The sequence below is a fragment of the Astatotilapia calliptera genome, chromosome 18 (assembly GCF_964374335.1).
Source record: "Astatotilapia calliptera chromosome 18, fAstCal68.1, whole genome shotgun sequence".
Taxonomy (NCBI): domain Eukaryota; kingdom Metazoa; phylum Chordata; class Actinopteri; order Cichliformes; family Cichlidae; genus Astatotilapia; species Astatotilapia calliptera.
This window is the reverse complement of record NC_137439.1, coordinates 7,987,728-8,007,868: the sequence shown is the minus strand read 5'-3', so window position 1 is coordinate 8,007,868 and position 20,141 is coordinate 7,987,728. Positions and strand designations below refer to the sequence as shown.

Genomic DNA, 20,141 nt, shown 5'->3' with positions numbered 1-20,141 from the left:
CCCGCAGAAGAAATACTAAATAGACCTTGTGGTGAAACGTCTCTGCAGCTGTTTCCAGTGCAAAGTGCAAGACTTTTCAAACCATTTTTAAAGGGTCTGTTTAATTAAATTGCATATATATTTGGGGTTATTAGTTACAAAGTTTAGCTAAACCCAGCGTTCATTCTAATGGTCAGTAAGGAACAAAAAAAGAAGCCTATGAGACGGTTTCGACTTCTCACTTGATTTATGGCCTCATAATAAGACCTAATTATGACCTAATGAGTTTATAGCCTCTCTCATTAGTTTTAAGTCTTATTTAATATTCTTCCTCCCTTGCTCCTGGTTCTGCCAGAGGTTTTCATTCCCACTGTCGCCAACTGTATTATTATGCAGCTGTGTTATTGCAGGGTCTTTACCATGCAATATAACGTGCCTTGAGGTGACTGTTGTTGTGATATATAATAACAGCCTATATAAATATTAAATTTAATTGAATGAATACAAGAAAATTGCCTTTTAGTGTAAAATAAATGAGCAAGAAGCTGTTTTCAGTCACGATGCCTGGTTTCACAAAAAAAAAGAGGGCAACGGCCAAAAGGCAGGAAAAGGTGACATCGCACGGCTACTGTGTTAAAAACTAGCCTGTTTTTAACCAAAACATTACCACCATCCATCTCAGATAAAATTATAAGAAGTTGTATCTGTTCTTCAAGCAGTCGGCTCATAAGAGCCTGCGAATCCTAATCTTCACTTTATTTAAGATCAAAGCACAAATTTTTTGTGGATCTTTAAAAAGATCCTTAAAGAAAAATGCTCAGGACCAGTGTTCCTTCCATGCTAATACTTTGCTGACCCACTTTTAAAGATTTATTACACCGACTCTCTAATGACATCCTGTCATTCATCAGTCACGGCTACACTTTGTACCCTGAAATTAAAGTTGATACGAGCATATTTTTAAAGTTTCAGAGTCAGGAGTCGGGCCGTACTTTGTAGTTTAGAGAAGAGACAAGTGAAGAGCCTGGAGGAGCTTCAGTTGGAGCTGGGCCTCTAACCTCCCCTCATAGTACTGCCGTGCACCTCGTTAAAGAACAAAAGAGCACTTGCCTATCCATTTTTCACAGTACAATGGAGCACTTGCTAACTTAAATCCACCTGGGGATTGTTATTTCTGGATGCCGTTATTTTCTGAATGGTTATTGCTCTCTTGGGTACAAACAAAAAACGAAGGGGAATCTCACACATGTTCCCTTTTTATCTGATTTATCTCCAGTCCCCACTGGTGAAAATTGAAGTGGTCACAGGAGACTTGTCATTTTGGCGGCTACTCAAATGGACCCTGGAGGAAAGACCAGATACAAATGTAGGACATGGGAGCAAGGTTCCTTCCTTGAGAGGGAGTGTTTATGTAGGTCTATCCTGCTAGCATCCTGTCCATCTGGGACTTGGTGTTCCTCCAATGAATTCTGGGTCTTTGAGTTTGTTTGGCCTGCAGCTATAGAGGTCACTGTACCAGAGGTTCAGCTACAGCTGTCAGGCAGACAAACCCAAAAATATTGTTAAACCCTAATTTTAGAGAAAGCCTCTTGCGGGGAGTGAATTCCAGGTTTTATTGACTGTTGACGCTGCAGCAGGTTAGTGAAGTTGCACGCCTTTTAATGCTTATTGGTGTTAATAATAGATGCACTTCCATACTTTTGATTATTTTCAGGTCATTTCTTATCTCTGTTACTGTCATGATTACATTAACATACAAATTGTTATTTACTCACTGCAAAAATAATACACATGAAGCATCTACACAATCATCACAATAAGGATAGACTTTCCTGATTTTATAATTCATCAACTTTACAAAGCAAGTATCACAAACATGTTGACACCACTATTAAAAAAAAGTGTTTTTTCCAGAGTCTTTGGTAAATCACTTCATTTAAAGGTCACTCCACTCACTGTGCTTTCCTGCCCAGTTTTAAGTTTAGGTCAAGGTTGGGCTCATAATGGCTTACTTTTATTTTCTCTTCCAAGTATGTTTCTTTAACCGGGAAGCTTTTTTGTGTTACTTGTGGTTGCTATGGTTACTTGACCAACTTCTTCCTGTTTTACTTCCTTTCAGTAATCCATAGATTGTATAAAAATAACCTCTGGGTCTGAAAAGTGGAGCCAGTGCAAAACTTACTCGAATCTGCATTCCTATTAAAGGCCACCAGGGGGTAACTAATGGCTACTAATGTGGATACACAAAAAACCTGAGTGCATTACTTAATTTACAATGTTAAAAAAATATTCTCCTAATGGGTTTAAGGGTCTGAGTTGCTAGTTTTACATCCTATTAAATACAATCTGATGTTCATTTGCTAAATTATAGTTAAATTTAGAGTAGTGCCATCAGTGTTTATCTTGTTAAAATGACGTTAACACCATAACCGAATCAATGCGGTAAATCTCCATTTGCAAGTTACACACACACGTGGATTGCCGTGTGTGTGGGGCTGGACGGTGCTAATGCGTTAACAAGCTAACCCCGCTAATACGTTGACGCCGTGCAGCCCCACCTACGGGGCAATCCGTGCTAACTCGCTAATGGAGATTTGCCGCGTTAATGCCGTTATGGCGTTAACGTCATTTTAACGAGATTAACGCTGACAACACTAACTTAGAGTAAAAGAGAGGAGACGCAGGGTATGCCACAGGGCATGGCTACATTGTTACTGAAAAGTCACTGTGTCCCTCACTTGCTACATTCATCTACCAAAAGCATAAATTCGTAGTCAAGATGATTTTAGCAAAAACACAGGTCACATGATTGCGGTCTTTTTTATATGCAATCTCAGATAATATGATTGCTTCAATGGAGCTTAAAATTCGACTAAGTTTGCAAAATTACTGCGATAAGTGGCTACCATAACTACCATAAAATATAGGCTGTATTTGCCTTTCAGTCACAGAGGGCAGGTATAGCGATTTTGTTCAATTTGTCATCTGCTCCTGCATTTTTCCGCCCTAATAATATGTTAAATGGCTAAAATGGTGTTCAATTCAGACTTTTTCCCATTATGTATGACAAGGTGATATATAAAACTGATCCAAGAGCAACAGAACAATCACCTGGATATCTAAAACTACATTTGAATTTAAAGGGGCCATTTTTCACCAGGCGTATTCAGCACATTCATTTATGGATTTATGTAAAACAGCAGAGCCATTCAGCTCATGCTTTTACTGCTGCTGAGCAGATAAAGCAAGGACATCACAGCAGTTCTGTTTGAAACTACACACCTGTCTTGAAGACCTCATAGCGAACAGAGAATCCCGCCCCGTGGGTCTCGTAGTCGGAGACAAACTTGATGAGGAGCTGGCCGCCGGTGGAGATGATCGGAGATGGCGCGATTTTCCCGCAAAACTTTCCCAACATGGGCGAAGACTCATCACCGCCATTGTAAACTTCCACATAGTCGTACCTGTGGGGGAATCAGAGTAGATGCACGTTCAGATTTATGATCCTGCAAAACAGCAGCTGTGCGCGACTTTGACTTTGAATTGTTGAGACCGAGGATGATTTTTATGTTCCTGTTGATTTGCTTATTAGTGATTTGAGGCATTTTACTGATTATAGGTGGGACTTCCAGCTTACTGCAAATATTTAATGAGGAGGGGAAGTGAATTTGTCTTCACTTCCCCTCCTTGCTGTTTGGCACACAATAGTAACTCAATGCATTCCTGTTGTTAAAAGGAACAGAAATAAAAACTCCCACAATGCAAGAACAGGTCCTGCCTTGTGTTGCTGAGACAGATTTATCTATTCTTGAATGCATTTTCATAAATACTTTGATTCCAACTGCTCGAGGAGCTGAGGGGACACGCCCATACTGTGAAACCACAACAAAGGAAGAGCATATTTGTCGTTCTCAAACATGTTTTGTTGAGCTTCTGGATTTCGACTGAATCGAGGCGTTTCCCCAAATACCACCTCAGCTGGCTGGCTTTGTTTGAAATGTTTGGGGTTTTTGTCCTTATAGCTAATACTGTTGTAGGATTAAACGGTCTCAGCTGGATAATGTGCTCTGATGCAGCATTGTAATTAATGAGGAATGTAACTGTTTGCCTAGATTTAGAGCCGGTATCTGGATGGGCTGTGCAACAACAGGCAGCTCACAAGGCAGTATGATATTAAACAACTCAACCTCAAAAACGGCGTATGGATCAGACTTGTGTGACTCTAGAACGTCTGCACATTCATATAAAAATGATCTTTGCTTAAATCTAACCCCACGTTGCGATCCATATAGTCACTGGACTTCATGCGCATGTTGTTTCTTTTCACGATGATAAGAAAACATCAGCTCTGTCTCAAGTATGTGTGGGTAAATGAAAAGAGAATCAGATGCAGGAAACTGTAGCGTGAACAGAATCTATGAGATCGGACATGAGGCTTCTCCGTCTGGGAGTCAGAGGGACACCACAGAGAGAAAGAGAGAGGCAGAGATAACAGGAATATGAACACATGGCAGGATGAAGCACCGGGAGGCTGCAGGGATCCCACCGTGCGCACCGAGAGACTTCATCAGTCTCTGCCCTCAGCGTGGACCTCCCACCACCGCTGCAGACTCATCCTTTACCAGCCGACACCCTTCTGTCCACCCATCGTCCGCTTTACAACATCTCAAGTCTGTGTGTGAGTGTGTAATCAGTAATACGTGTGTTTTTGTTTATCCAAGGCCATGTTGTGAAATACTCTGCACATCAACTCATGTTATTCAGCACCTTAACTACACTTTTAAGGGTCGAAATGAGTAAAAAGTGGATGTCTGGCTATATGAATACACTTGTAAGTGTGTGTATGTGATGATAATCATCTCTTTGTGCTATGCAGGAGCTAAAATAAATAACTGGGCCTGAAGAAGCTGCACAGGTTGTCTGCTCAGATGCAAGCTGGTTGAACAGATTCAAGACCACATACACCAAATGTGACGAGCCCATCGTCAAAACAGGGTTTGAAAATGAAACATTTTCTATTCATATCAAATCGATTGCTTTCAGATCAGATTAGAGTAAGCTATAGTGCACAAAAATACTGGATTTTGTTGTTGTTGAATAAAATATTTTGTCCTTGCTTGCTAGAAAACAGTTACGCCATGATTATTAATTCACTGCCTAAGAAAGCAGATAATCCAAAAAGTGAGTGCTTTAGGGTCGAGGTCCAGCTCCAGTGTTTGCTGAAATGCCTCAGGCTGAGACAGAGGAGATTTTATGGTATTATTTAATTTTTTTTTCTTTTTTATTACTTGCAAAATTGTTGTTTAATCTACACATTTTGTCAGCACTTTATTATAGTTGTAATATCATCATTATGCATGCATCTCTGTGCACCTGGAAGCTGTGTGATGTTGTGTGCACTGGATTTCTTGTTTGCAAAGGTTTGACGGGCCTCCTTTACATCAGAAAAAAAGAAACATTATGAAGCTCTTCTGCAAAGTTTGGAATTAACTATTCATTTCACAGGTTTATATGGTTTATATCAGGTTTATATCGCATCTGTATTATCTATAAGTCAGTTTGTTTCTCTCTCTAGGAATAGATCCTGAACTCAAGGAAACAACCTGTTTAAAGAAGGGATTTAATAATAATTTAAGAGCGTGTGGATGCTGCACACAGAGGTCGGCCTCATCCTAAACGCCACAAACACAATCTAAGTGTGTGGGAAACACTGTTAAATTTCCTGTCTGGCTGTTATGACGGGAAAACCCACTGGAAATCAGCTATACTGCTCAGACTGCCTCCAGCATCGGCACTCAGAACATGTAGGATGTGAAAGAAAAAAAAATCATTACTCACTATTCACTTGTTGGCCTTTTTATACTCTGCTCTTCATGTCCTTGTTTTGACATGTATCTCTTATTATTTCTACAGTGTCTGAAAGCGTTAGTAGCTGTTTTGATTAGTGCTTTACAAATATTTCGCACAGCAGTAATATATGATGTACAAAGCCTCATCCTTTCAAGGCAGCAAGTGAGGCAATTTGGAATAAGAAGAATCGGAGCTGATATGTGTAAAATAAAAGAGCGGCAGAAGTGGGACGTGATTGGCTGTGCCGTCCTTGAGTAAGACAGAAAATCCATAAGAGCTCTAGGGTTTTTGTTTTGAAGCAAAGTTTGACCTCTGACCTATCAGACAAGTTTTCTTGAGGAAGCTGGAACGAATATGAAAATATTCCTTTAGCAGCTTGTTGGTCAGAAGCTCGTAGATAAGACTCACATAAATCAGAGTTCTTCCCCACAGTGATGCATATTTAAAACAAAAACAAGCTTCCCCAGATAACCATGACCAGTTTAATGCGTTTGAACCAGAAACGATAAACACACCTATGGCTTTCGCACAGAAACTTAATCGGTGGGTTTTGACTGGAGCTCGTCTAGACGGTTAGCTTGACTCAGACTGCTGACTGATGATTTTCCTGATGGCTAACAGCATTAGCGTGCAGGCAGAGAGCTTGTTAGGTAGTAGTTTTCAAAGAGTCTCCCCGTGAGTCTGACAGCAGGGCTTTGTTTTCTCTCCTGTATCTGATGCAGACATCTTGATTTAAAGTTTTTTGGTCTCTTTGTCTTTACGGTGAGGGAAAAACAAAGCTCCTGTGCATCAGTGTGCACAGATGTGAGGATGTTTCTAGATCAAATCTTACAAATCATAGCGGTGATTATAGGTAAGGTCTTGAACAGGTGAGCAAAAGTCATTTAGTAAATTATAAAAAAAATACCATTTGGATATTTTATTTTCTAACAGTGTAAACTGGATTTATTAAACAGCTTTTCTTGCCTTTATTAGATGGTTAAAAGTGGAAATACAGACAGACAGGAGACACAGCATAACAAGGTAAAATAAAGGCTCATTTTAGACCAGGCTCTCCCAGGACACCTTTAAATCTGCAAACATTTAAGGACAATGGCTTTGTACTTTCATCCAGCTAACAATAACATATTTGTAAAGAAATCATACAGGATCAGTTGCCAAAGAAATGCCACAAAATTCAGAATTTTACACCAGCAGGCAAAGTAGAAACACAGTCAAAGCCCAAAGCTGCCCAGACGCAGACTCTCTAAGCTCAGTGAATTAACAGGCCCCAAGTTATTTAACTAATACGCCTATTACGGCAGCAAAAACCTCTAAAAACATGATTATGAAAAGACAGCAGCATTTTATAAAAAAAAATAAATGCTTTTAATTTTAATGTTGTGAAATTTACAGTAGCTCTCAGACAGCTCAGGGGACAGATGAGGTTTTCTGTGTTTAAACAGGGATACGTTCGCCTTGGGTGTACAAAATCTGCTCTTTCTCCTTTTCTGACTTATTTTCCTTTTGTCTCTGGTCTTGCTCTGCATGCGTTCACAGACGACTTTACATGCCCGGTGAGAAATGGACTTAAGTGCTCACTTGTAAAGTCTTAGTGCCGACGGTGATGTGTAGGTGATGGCATTTTTATTCATAGCATCAAACTTCCACCCAGCTCCTCCACCTCTCCCTCCCTTGTCCTCCCCTAGAAAGGCTCATAAAATAACAGGGAGAGCGAGGCGCACAGAAACTGTGTGTGTCTGGTGTGTGTGGCTGCATGCAGATGGCTATACTCACTCCCTCAGTCACTGCAGCCAGTCCTGCAGGCAGTGAGTGTTTGCACAGACAGCCCGTTTAATGAAGTGGGTCTGTCTCTTCACACTCTAGTTAAGGAGAGTCTCTCAGTCTTCAGCCCTGCAGCCTCCTCTCCATCCCCTCACATCACTCATTAACCACACCGGCTATTCATGCCCTCCAAATGCAGCTGTCCGTGGCAAATGCCTTGCTCAAGGGCAAAAATGCTTGGCATTCCATCTGGAGGCCCAAGAGCAGATGTTTAAATTAACATTTTAAGCAATTAATGGATGCACTTACTGACCGTCATGTATAGAACAGGAAGTGCATGTGAAGGTTAATAAGCAAGTAGAAGAAGAGCAGAGGAAGGTGAAGAGGTGGATAATAAAGTCGCAGGAGCTTCAAGAATTAAACAGTTTCATAAGAAATGTGCAACTTTTTTGTCCACTCTATAGCACAAAGAACTCATAATTTAACAAAATTCAGTGTAAGCTAATACTTGTGCAATTTCCCCCCTCAGAAAATTAAGGGAGTGTGCCCCAAGGAGCCAGGTCTGTCACTTTTATAATTACGGTTTGATTTGATTGCAAAAGTTACAAGATGAAAGAAGCTGAAGGTTAAGATTAAACTGGTCTGCATCTCTATTTTGGATGCACTTTCTCAAGTTTCTAAATATGTTTGGAGACTATGATTATTGAAAGTTTATGAATTCATTTGGAAAGTCTTTACAGATATTCATCTTACATATATAACCACCTGACAAAATCTATAAGGCGAGGACGCTACAGTCTTAACTGCAAAAGAAAATGACTAAGCGGTGAGACTGTGAGTGCCAGTTCAGCTCGCTGGGTGAGCAGGTGACCATATGCCACACGGTCGGAGTGCAGTAGGGTTTGAGTCCGACCTATGGCCCTTTGTGGCAGCGCGGTGTGGCATCCCCTTCTTTGTTTTTCCACCTTTTGGCTTTAAAACTGAACAAAGTTGAGACCTAACGTGTGGTCTTAACCTAACAGCAGTAACAATAACGCTATATTTTAAATGATGAGAAATGGGCAACTGAAAAATAACGATTATGCAGAGGTGTCAAAAACTGCAGTTACTCCAGTGGCCACTAGAGGCTCTAAGACAATTCTCATGTGTGCCTCTGTTAAAATCCCCAACTTCAACAAAATAACATGTTTACAGCTTGGTACAAAGGTTTAGTACAAAGTAGCTAATTTCTCCCTTTATAACACTCGTATGGGGGGTGAGCTGCTGTTATAGCTCATCTGTGTGGATTTAGTTAAAGATTAAAGTCTGGGCGTGTCAGCACAGGCAGCAGCTAAAATGGATAGCTTGGCCTATGCTAGTCCCATATGTCTGTTATTTATGTGCAATAACAACATGCACTTGCATTTTTTTCTGTACAGTCTATGGAAACGGGGCGGCTAGCAAAATTTCTAACAGGCCTAACTGGGAAAACAAAGATGCGATTTCACTGATTAAAAATAATTTCCATTCAGTTGAGAAACCAGCTAAAGCAAAACAAATAAACGTGTCACAGTATCACCCTCGCAGATAAGTAATCTCTGTTACGGTAAGTGCAAAGAAAACTGTTGAGAACAGTGACCATTTCGTTCACCCAGCGCTGCCAAATTTAACACAAATGAGGATGTGGCAGATTACCACTTAAAATAAATAAGATCCAGACATGGAATGGGAATTTTTCACACAGCCCCGAATTCCTTCTCACCTCTTTCCCAAGCTACTGGAGTGCTGAATTGTAAGCATGCACCCTTGTTCTGCTCTCCAAATGCATTACAACTCATTAACATGCTCATGGTGCTGCGTTGTATTGCATTACCCCTGTGGCTAACTTCTTACAGCACATCTGGAACATATCACAGGAGCATTTACAGAGTGAACTTTGAGCTGTTGCTACATTCACCTCCTGCAAGGCGAAGCTGAAGCTGGGAATGACTCAGTGTTTCTGCAGAGCGCCGTCACACCTTCTTCTTTGACATCCCTTTATTTTAACCAGATCCCTTTCCTTTCGTCTGGATCCCTCTGTGCAAACACTGCGCTCCACCTTCCTCTCCAGACATTAAAAGGTTCTTCCAAAAGCTTCTCTTTCAGTCATTTTCAGGTGGTAAAGTTTGATCAAGTACTGTAATAAACTTTTTGGCATGCCCACTTTTCTCCGACAGCACCCATCTCATGCACTGTCTCATCCAGTGATTTCCTTCATTAGCCTTTTAACAACCTCAGCAAAATATTTTTGGACTCAGCAGCAGGCTGAGAGCCATTGTGTCGATAACACTAAGACAGTACTCTGTTTTTAAAAGGGTATCATGCCCTATTCTCTAAATTTAACAGGTATTGTCATGCATCATCGTCCAACGGGCCTAAAGAAAATTGCATAATGCAACATTTTTTCTTTCACACCCAAACAAATCTACTTTTAATGTATTAAGCAGCTAAAGCTGCCAAACTGTATATCCTGAATAATTACCCGAAAATCCGTCAATGCAAATTCCCTTTGCCTTTGTAAACAAGAACTGCACTGAATACAAGGCAAAATTGTCAGCAGCCTTTACATCAGAAGTTCTCTTCTGTTACATCCTTTTTCCTGTTCATGAGTCATTTAGGACTTTTGTACGCCAGAAACGATGGCGCACACACCTTGAATGCTACATTTGATCTGTGCATCATTTCCTAGGTGTATCTAGTTAAACTAGGTGTAAATAATGGATGTTGCTCACTGGTTTGTGAAGTTCCACATTGATTTTAGCATTTTGGCTGATGTTGTTTTGTCTTTATGGAGCCAAAAGTCAGCATACTTGAAGAAGGTGAATAAATTATGAGCTAATGCATGCTAGTTTGTTTAGCAAGGTGCAGCCATAGTTTCCTCCACCATAGAATTCAAATAATTTGGTAATATTCATATTGCACATTCATATAAATCACATACAGATGTATGACTTGAATTAGCACAGGTTATGCACTCCCAACGCGTAATATACTGACGATTCGTCACGTCCCAAGGCATTCCACGAGAACGCGAAAGGTGACCTTCCGCGTTCCTATGCTACACGCCGGACTGTGGATGAAATCGAATAGATTTATTCCAGCCCTAACCTTATCCCTAATCTTAACCACCACCTCAATCGTGTTAGATAGTGTTTTCCAAAGTGATTTAAGTAAAATAAACGTACATGTAGATTCATTCCAAACGGTTCTCATGTTCCTCATTTTTCTGAACTCGTAATTTAGGGACACGTTGGGTGGCCGGAACCGTAATATACTGACGATTTGTCACCTAGCGTAAAACGTTACGCTTTGAGAGTGAGAGTGCGTTTGCCCACCAAATACCACTTAACAAACAGGCTACACGCCTAATCATAAAAAAAATAAGTCTATTAATTATTGATACAGCTCAACTATTGACATGTACATTAAGAAAACATATGGAGTGAGAACAAAACTGTGGAAGCTAAAATTGTTTTTGTACCAAGCAAGGAGAATGACTGTTTCTGCTGTGGACAGTTTAACATGGGAGTCAATGGATTGTGTGATTTGCAAAACCAACTTTAACCTCCTAAGACCCGAGCTCTTCCGTGGCATACATTTTTAATTTCTCTTTGATATTTGGACATATTGGGACCCAATGAATATAAAAACAAAGAATTACCAGATTTTTTTTAACCTGTTTTTTGTTTCCAAGAGCCACATATGAGGATATTCATTTAGAATTTCAATAGAACAGTGGCAGTATAATGTCCCCGTAAATGGATATCAGGCCCTTGTAGAGCAAAATTTAGTATTTTAGTCTAGACAACCCAAAATATGACGTCCACATATGTGGACGCCAGGTCCTAGGAGGTTAAGTGGCCAATTGAAGAACTTCCCTGTTGGTTCAACAATGGGGGCACCACACAGTGCTGTCTAAGCTTGACTGGAAAAATAATATGTGAGGAAGGACATAAATGTTCTAACGTGGTCCCCAAATTCTCTCGGATTTTGTGCATACCACTGAACATCTGTCAATAACAAGCTTCTTGAATACACAAACTCAAAACTGTCCATTAAAACATTGTTTTCTCAAGTGTTTTTGTTGCTTCAGAAAACAGACTTACGCTCATTCTCCCAGGATTTAAACTGACCTCGAATCTCTAAATTACACGTCTGACCCTCAACTATAAACCGAGTCAACTAATTTAATGGCTTTCCTTATTGATAACAGCTTTCGTCCCTAAATGCAAGCCAAGCTCCCACAGTGTGACTCTGTGAAGACATTTTTGTCCTTGTGAGTAATGCGCACACACTCGCACGCGCACACGGGGGGATGCTGAAGGCTACAATGTTCCGATTTTGTAATACATGAGTGGTTTCTGTGTTTAACCGATAAACTCAGCCTGACCAGTCGCTCTGCTGGGAGGCTACAGATGGCACATGTGTGTGCGTGCGTGTGTGTAGTGTCTGAGCGCGTGAGCAGAAAACACACTACGATGCCACCTGTCATCACAAACACACACCAGTCCATCCCTCTGCGTTTATCACCTCCTCCGTGTTCATCAAGAAATCGACATCATCTCCTGCTCGCTGTCTTACTCACTCGCTGCAGCTCAACTCATCTCCTTACAATACTCTTAGTCATTCTTCTACTCACGCTCACGTATTTTGCATAAATACTCACTTGCATTCATGCCATCCAATTACTCACAACACACGTGTCCATTTTTAAAAATTGGGTTCTCCCTAACTGACACAATATATTCCTTAACAGCCCCACTGTCACAGACTGACTCGGTACAACTGCAACATGACTGTTAGATGCCACCAAATCCTTTCAGGCATGCAAACCACTGGCCTTCCAACGTATTCTCAACCCAGTGCATCAAACGCTGTAATCTTTCAGTAGCCATTAGTGTCACAGAGAGAAGCTCGAGCTCTGGCGTCAATGCCTTGATCCACCAGGCATGCCCGGGACGATCAAAGCTAATGCTTCTGTTCGAAAAACTGACAAAATATGCAAGACAGTAAGTAGAACAAAAAGAATATGTCATGGTCCCTGTGTCTGCCCGGTCAGCCCTACAAGGCGACATGTGTTTGTTTTAACGTTTTTCTCTCTCGCCGCTCTGCCTTCCCCACACACCTGTTTCCAAACACGCATCTATCATGTTAGTCCAAAAAAGGCTAGGCAGCGCCTGTACCACCTACGACAACTAGGGAAGTTCAGGGTCTCACCAGAGATCCTCAGGACTTTCTATACAGGCGCTGTGGAGAGCATCCTCACATCCTGGTATGGGAACAGCTGTGTCAAGGACAAAAAGCTCTTCAGAGAGTGATCCGTACAGCAGAACGCTGCTGCAGGACTGCTCTTCCCCCGCTTCAGGACATTCACACCAGGAGATGCTGGTCCAGAGCAGCTCAGATATTGAAGGACCCGTTCCACCCCAGCAATAAACGGTTCCAACTTCTGCAATCAGGCAGAAGGTTTGGCACCATCTGGGCACCCTCAGGCCATCCGTGTGTTAAATCAGGACATGCCCCCTCCCCAATCAACCATAACTGGCTAAGACGAGACTCGTTGTTATCACGTTCTCATATCACGCCTGATCCTCTGGCTTCCCAAATTTGAACTGTAAATTTCCAGATTGTTTATTTAATTTAATTATCTTAATGTATATAATTCATTCACTGCCTGCACATAATGTCCTCTTTACTTACTGTATATAATGTTTTCTCTCTCTTTTTGCACAGTCAAGGCGCGTATCAGGACACATTTCACTGTGTGTTGTACTTGTATAATTATGCACGTGATAAATGAAAGATCTTGAATCTTTCTATGCCACATCTTAAGGCCGGGACTTGGAGTCTCTTGTCGCTGAATGATTGTGCTAGACACGTTAGTGTAAAATCCCGGCTTTGTGAAAATTAGAAAAGCTTTCCTTCGCGAGTTTGTTTCCTGGTTGTGACCTCCGTCTCTTGTAAACCTCTAACCCTGCGTTTTGGAACCCTGAGCGTGAGTTGTTTGGCGTGGCTGTGTGAAGATTTCCCCCCAGCGGAGCGAGCGAGTGTGGAAGGAGCGTGTGGAACTGTGTTTGGAATATGAGTGTGAGAGGACCTGTGGATCCTGGCACCCCCGACTTCTCCCCACCTGCATATATTCTGCACCTGGTATTTTTGTGAATAAAGAACTGTTTAATTGTGACTTTCAGTCTGCGCCCGACTCCCATCCGTTCACCGTGACAGAATAGCGGTGTCGTCGGCTATCGACAGAGAGACAGATTTTTCTCCCATTTGTTTTCGCCGTTTCCTTTCATTCGAACCTGATATTTGATAGAAAACGATGAACTTTCTGGGTGTGATAAGTGAAGCAAATGTTGAAGCGCTTTCTTTGGTGCCAAAAGAGTTCTGGTTGCATAGAAGACTTTGGAGTCGAGTCAGAAGTCTTTAGAGTCAGAAATGAGGATTATCCAGGCAGTGCTCATTGGCTAGCAACTTGTCAATCCCAATGTCCTCAGTTTGACAGTCACTAAGCTGGTTAGGCTATGAATGCTCAGCTCGAAGCTTCCTAACGGGGCTTCTTTAACTGACTCTACAATAGAAAAACTGCACATGGAAAGATGGTGCTATAGTGGTGCTGAAGGTGTTAAAATGTGATGCCAAGCTGTGCTAACCAGGACAAAAGCTGCTCTCAGTGTTACAGTGCATCAGCAGAGGACTCCAGCTAGGAGAAAATTGCCTGGCTGTGAGACTGTGCTGGTTCTTCACCAGATGTGTTGATAAATGTGTATCATTGCTTCTTGAATATCCTTTTTTACATGGTCCAAAGATTATGCATGTAAGGGTTTAGAGAAAGCGGTTGGCAAGTCTACAGTGACAAGTAAAATATGTGGTGTCACATAATTCATCACTTCTACCCGACCCAGCAGCTTATGCCAGCCTTGAGATTAAGAATAGCATCAGAAAAAATGACCTAACTCTCAAATTCAGCAGTTAAGGACACACTTATCACAACACAAGAGTCATTTCACATCTAACAGACTTAGATGATCAATGGCCATGGCTGCTAATCAAATACCCTGAACCTACATGCAAATTTGGTCCTAGATGACAAATTGTTCATGAGACTCTGTAACTGAGGTATGATGATGAATCTCAAAAACTGAGAAAACATATTAAAGCAAATCCAATGTAAGCCAATAGGATTAAACAGTCACAAGAAGTTTGCCCAAAAAATAAATTGGGCCAAGCAGCCAAAGTATGAATATCCTCATCCTTCACCTCGGCCGTGCAGATACAAAGCCACGGCAGCGCAATCCTTCTGGGAAATTAAAACGGAGGCGAGGAGGAGGTGGAATTTGTTCTCATTTAGGAAGCCTTAATCCGGCAGAAAGGGGAAAGAGAACACCGTTTTCCCCTCCGCTTTCTTAGACAGACTGTTTAGGGACCCAGAAGGATGAAATGAGATTTGCTGCAAACTCGTCTGTGTTTAATGTGGAAAAGGTGAAAAGAACGAACGTCAGAGTCGACATTTTGGAGAGTCGGAAAGTTATTCCGTTGCTCGAAGTGCTTCTGTTTTATGAGAAAAAAAAAAGATGAGCTAAAGCCTGTATGTTTTATACAAGTAATAAAAATCCAGGTGTTTCCTGTGAGCGCAGAAAATGAGATAAAGTTTAATCAGCTTTATAAAATTTGCTACATCCTGAGTATGCCTGGGTAACTTTAGACTTCAATAAACACAGCAGGGCGTTTCTGAGTCTGAATCCTGAAAAACTCCAAACTTCTCACTTTGTACCTGAGAGATTTGGGAGGAAAAAGACCCTTTGTCAACCGACACTCAATCCTCACCTCTCTGAAGTGATCCGGGGTCAAAGCAATAAACACACTGTCACTTCCACTGCACTTTGACATGCGTTAGCACTCGACAAGTTCATTTGCATTCACAGAGAGGCTTTCCCCGCTATACATTCTCCTCTCTAGTTTCCAAAAACATGTGAGATTAATTATCCAACCCTATTCAGACACAAATATAGAAACTCTAGCAGGGATTGTTCAGTGTGCAGCGATGGACGCTTGCTGACAGACAGACATGGAGGCAGATAGAGAGATAAAGAGCAAACACTCAGAGGCTGCGAAACAGTCTTCAATCTGACAGAAAGATGATACCGAGCAGAACTGCCTCCTGGTGTTGGGACTTAATGACTAACATTTGGAAAATAAACCAAGTTATATGGAGATTAGCCCATTTGCAAAATTGGCTTTTCAGTAATAAAAACATAAACACCCAAATGAGTCTCGTGTTATTTGAGGATTACTGTTTCTGGAGCTCCACGCTAACACTTTAGCAAGATGAATAACAATAGGATTAGAGTTTTTAAAACAACAGCATGTTCTAATTGGAAAGCTGAAACATTTCTCATCATTCAACAACCAAAAAGTTGATGCACATTCTCCAAAGAGCCAAATAGAACTACATTCTCCTCATTCAATTAACACTAATCGCCATTTCCCATAATAAAAATGTTCGGCAGTTATAACCGACGTGTCTTATCTGTTCATCTAAACACAGCAACTGCCTGTTATTGCTCACATAAATGTGCACTATACTAAATGTTAGCAAAGAACAGCATAAAATATCTCTGGTGACTAATGCAGCATTTCCTGGGGAGTTTCCTTGATTCATCAGTCTAATTCAAAACTACTTACAGCTCATTATGCAGAGTCACCTACCTCCACTCACTGTGCTTTGCAATGTATGCAAAAGTTAAACTAAGAAAGACACAGACACACTGCACTAAAGTTTATTCACATGAAAGTAAAGAATCAAGTTATTCTCAAAGTTTTTCTAGATAGTAGCAACTAGTGTTGGGAGAAATCACTGGTTTTCTTTGGGGCCACATTTGAACTTGAATGGTGGCATCGATTCTGGTCTGGCTGCTTTAACTCAGCCGCAGGTTCACCTTATATTGGCCAAATGTCAGGTAGGTTACAGCACTGTAGCTCACAAAATATTTGCTGTTGTTCATGTCAAACGTAGCTCAACACTTTTGGGCTGCAAATGAGCTGTAAGTGCAGCACGTAGCTCAGATTAGGCCCAAATGTGTCTGTTAGCTGGGCTGGGTCAACACAATGAATGCATTCATTCATACATGCATGCATTGGTCTAATTTTTAATTCGTGCATATATCTGTGTGTTTTTGCTTATGCCTCCCACACATTTCCGTCTGTTTATCATCTGCCCGCAAGATGTGTATCTTCTGCCTGCGTGTCTCATTCAGAGGTCACTCTGGATGTTTCTACCCAGACAGATACAACACATTCCTTTACAAGCTAAAGAAGAAAAAGGCCGTTGTCCATCGCGCGACTGAACTGCCATTCAGGCTGCACTGAGGGCTGGTTCCCTGTTACGCATATTTAAAAGCCTCTCAAGCTGCTCGTCCTCCCTGAAGGGGGTCAAAACACAGTTTGACCCCTTGACTGACCTCTAACCCTCATATCCCGAGCCTGACCTGTCCTTGTTTTCACAGAAGTCGGCTTGAAACTGAAGCACGAGGAGTGAAGTCGTTACGTTTGGTGATGAGGAGCAGTGCGGCCGCTTTGATTTTTATGCATTTAACAAACAAATCACAAGGATTCTTTTCTCTCTCTAAAGACATGTCTGGGAATCCTATTTTAGAGGTGTTTCAAAGTTCACACAGGGGCAGTTTTACACCACAGCCAACTGCTGGGCCAGACCCCGTTTTCCCTGAGACCTTTGCTGAAGTGTGAAAGCTGCTCTGGCTGGACTTCAATCCAGAAAAACTGTCTTAAGTAGATTCTTATGTGCTGTCAGGAACAAATAATCCAGAAGTAAAGGGCAAAAATGAAGAGATTGTATATTGCATTTGTACAAAAATACAGAGCAGCAGATTTCAACTTTGATTGCAACACAACATTTCAGAGAAGAGTCTTGTGTATCAAAACAAACCTGAATAATCACTTAAGCCGAGCTGAAACCTGAAAGCCTCTTAAGATTTAAAGGAAGCCATACCCAACCAGCACCCCATGAAATATAATCCTAAAGGCGATGCTTATACTTAAACACCTCTTCGGATAAAAATCGCCAAACTTATTCAACCCATCCAGCAATTTATGACACATTTATTCACTACCATCTGTCATTTTAGTGGTTACTGTGTATCAGATATATTGAAGTTGAACAGAAGATTAGATAACAGCCAGAAGCTTTGTAAAAAAAAAAAAAAAAAAAAAAAAGAGTTCAAAAGAAGCTTTATCGTCACCGTTAAATCCAGCTGTTTACTCTGATGGATGCCCTCTGATGCCCTCTGATGTATAAGTGTGTGAGTGTGTGTTGCTTTGAGGACATCTGGAGTGTATCAGCGAGTGTGTCCTGTAAATCCTGTGATTGCAGCTGTGTGTGTGTGACATTGTCGACTAGGTTCCCCCTTTCTCCCCCCCTGCAAGCTCTCTCCCTGCTAATCTGCTCGTTAAGGATCTAATCTGACATGTGTTTTCATTTGTGTGTGAAAGTGTGAGTGTCTGTCTGTGTGTGTAGTTCACTGATGAGTCCACAATGGCTCTGATTACATTCACAACATATTGTTAGTTTTATTGCGCGCGCGTGTGTGTGCACGCACTTGACTTTGTGTTTGCTTAGCTGGTATGTGCGCTATTGTTTAATGCCTGCCTTGATACAGTCAGTGTGAATCAGTGTTTCCATATGTGAGAGCTGATTCACAGAATTCGGGGCCTGTAATTGTTTAAAAAAGGCAAATCTAAACAATATTAACTTACATAAGAGAAACAATAGCAGGATTCAGAGTTCACCCTTCCTCCTATTACACAAATATTTGCTGCTGAAAGAGAGAAGTCAGCTGGTGAAAGTCTGTTTGTTCGCCAGTGTTTAACCTCTGTTCGTACTAAATGGTGGATGTCAATTATTGCATTCACAGCTAAATAAATTCTAAAAACCTGGCACCAGCCAGCTCTGTAAATCTATCTGTCAGTTATTGTAAAGTGCTTCGGTGTGTTTTTCCTAAAAGAAATCTTTATTTTTTCTTTTAAAGGCCTCAAAAAGATCCAATCAACCAAACAATCACCGTTAAATAACTCAAAGCTCTGAGTTCTTTGATTGAGGTGTCTCTTTATGCTCTTTGTAGAGGTTTCCTTGTATTCCTTGTTTTTTTCCCCTGCATGACTTTATTTTGAGTGCAGGGTGTCCTTAAAGTTGTTTGCATGATTCCTATGAGCTTATCAAAACTTCTAAATCCTTCATAATCTTATAAATTTAATCTGAAGCTCCTAATTAGGAGGCATGAAAACAGAAAACTCAGTTTCACCCTAGATTGTCAGGTTACCCCTGCTCATGGCTTGCAGTTAATGAATATATGAGATCTTTGAGAGGTTACGTGCAATATCTGGTAAACAACAGAGATAAGGACTCTGTTTTCTGGTTGTGTATGCACACATTTCTATCTAAGGCCACTACATCTCAGTTATTCTGGGTGCTCACGACCCTTTTTTTAAAAAGCCGATTCTTACACCTTCGCAAATATCGTCTCCTATGATAATGTGGTTCAGACAAAAGCAAATGCTGGTAGGCTGTAATTTGGCCAGTTATCGTTTTGTGTTTGTTTTTTGTCAAACAGGGCCGAGAGCTCAGGTTGCACACGGTTTAAAGTTCGCCATCGTTTGTCAAATCAAGCAGAGAGGGAGAGCATATGGCGAGCAGGGGAGAACGTGGGATGAAAACATAGCAAGTGCACACTGAGTTCACAGGGAGAAGAGAGCAAGACGACGGACAGAGAAAAAGAAAGTAATGGCAGGAGGCGACTGGATCAAACAAGTGACAGGACACCCTGAGGGTGGAGGAGGTGGAGAGAAACAGTGAGAGGTCTGTCGCTGAGGTCAGGATCAGACTGACCGTGCCAACCAGCATGACGCTCGCTGTCTCTCTGAGTATATTGGTGCCCTTCTGATCTCTTTTTCATCCTTCTTTGCTTTTATCACTTCACCCTCTAACCTTTGGCTTAATCTTCATCTCTTCTTATGAAGCAGATTTTCCCTTTTCTATAAAAAGCTGAACGTTTTTTCTGACCACACAGGATTAAACGATCAAACTTCAGTCCTCAGTGTGTGTTTCTATTTCTATTGAAGCTTAGTGCTCATTTTTTTTAAAGGAGAAAGCATGCAGTTTTTTATGATTGCAGCTATTGTTAGATCTGTAGAAGGAAGTTAAAGTCTTTGTCTCTGTATCGCTGAGGATCTCTCAGCATGCAACCACGGTGTTGGTTGTCGGCTTCGGCTCTCCGTCACTCTCTGTGTAGCTACCACGCAACTCTACCGAGGCACGCGAGTCCACTGCTCCCGGGGCCTCTTGTTGCCCCCATCTGCACCCACATGCATCCTGCAGTGGAGGCTGAGGACTGTCAGGGGCCACTATGAGATTGGCTTTACAATCAAAAACAACCACCAGCTTTAAGGTGGTCTGCTTTACAAGTTTAAATAGTCCCGGTGTGCCTGCCATTTCTACAAATGTACTCGAGAAATCA

At 41.4% G+C, this 20,141-nt stretch overlaps 1 protein-coding gene across 2 annotated transcripts in view; it reads right to left on the bottom strand.

Moving 5' to 3' along the window:
• LOC113011172 (neuropilin-1a-like) overlaps positions 1-20,141 on the bottom strand; it is a 108,266-nt gene that overhangs the window by 59,599 nt on the left and 28,526 nt on the right. For both annotated transcript variants that reach the window (XM_080293069.1, XM_026150583.2), the window contains exon 3: positions 3,262-3,443. In XM_080293069.1, the coding sequence (XP_080149195.1) occupies positions 3,262-3,443 (182 nt within the window). The remainder of the gene's footprint in view (positions 1-3,261; positions 3,444-20,141) is intronic.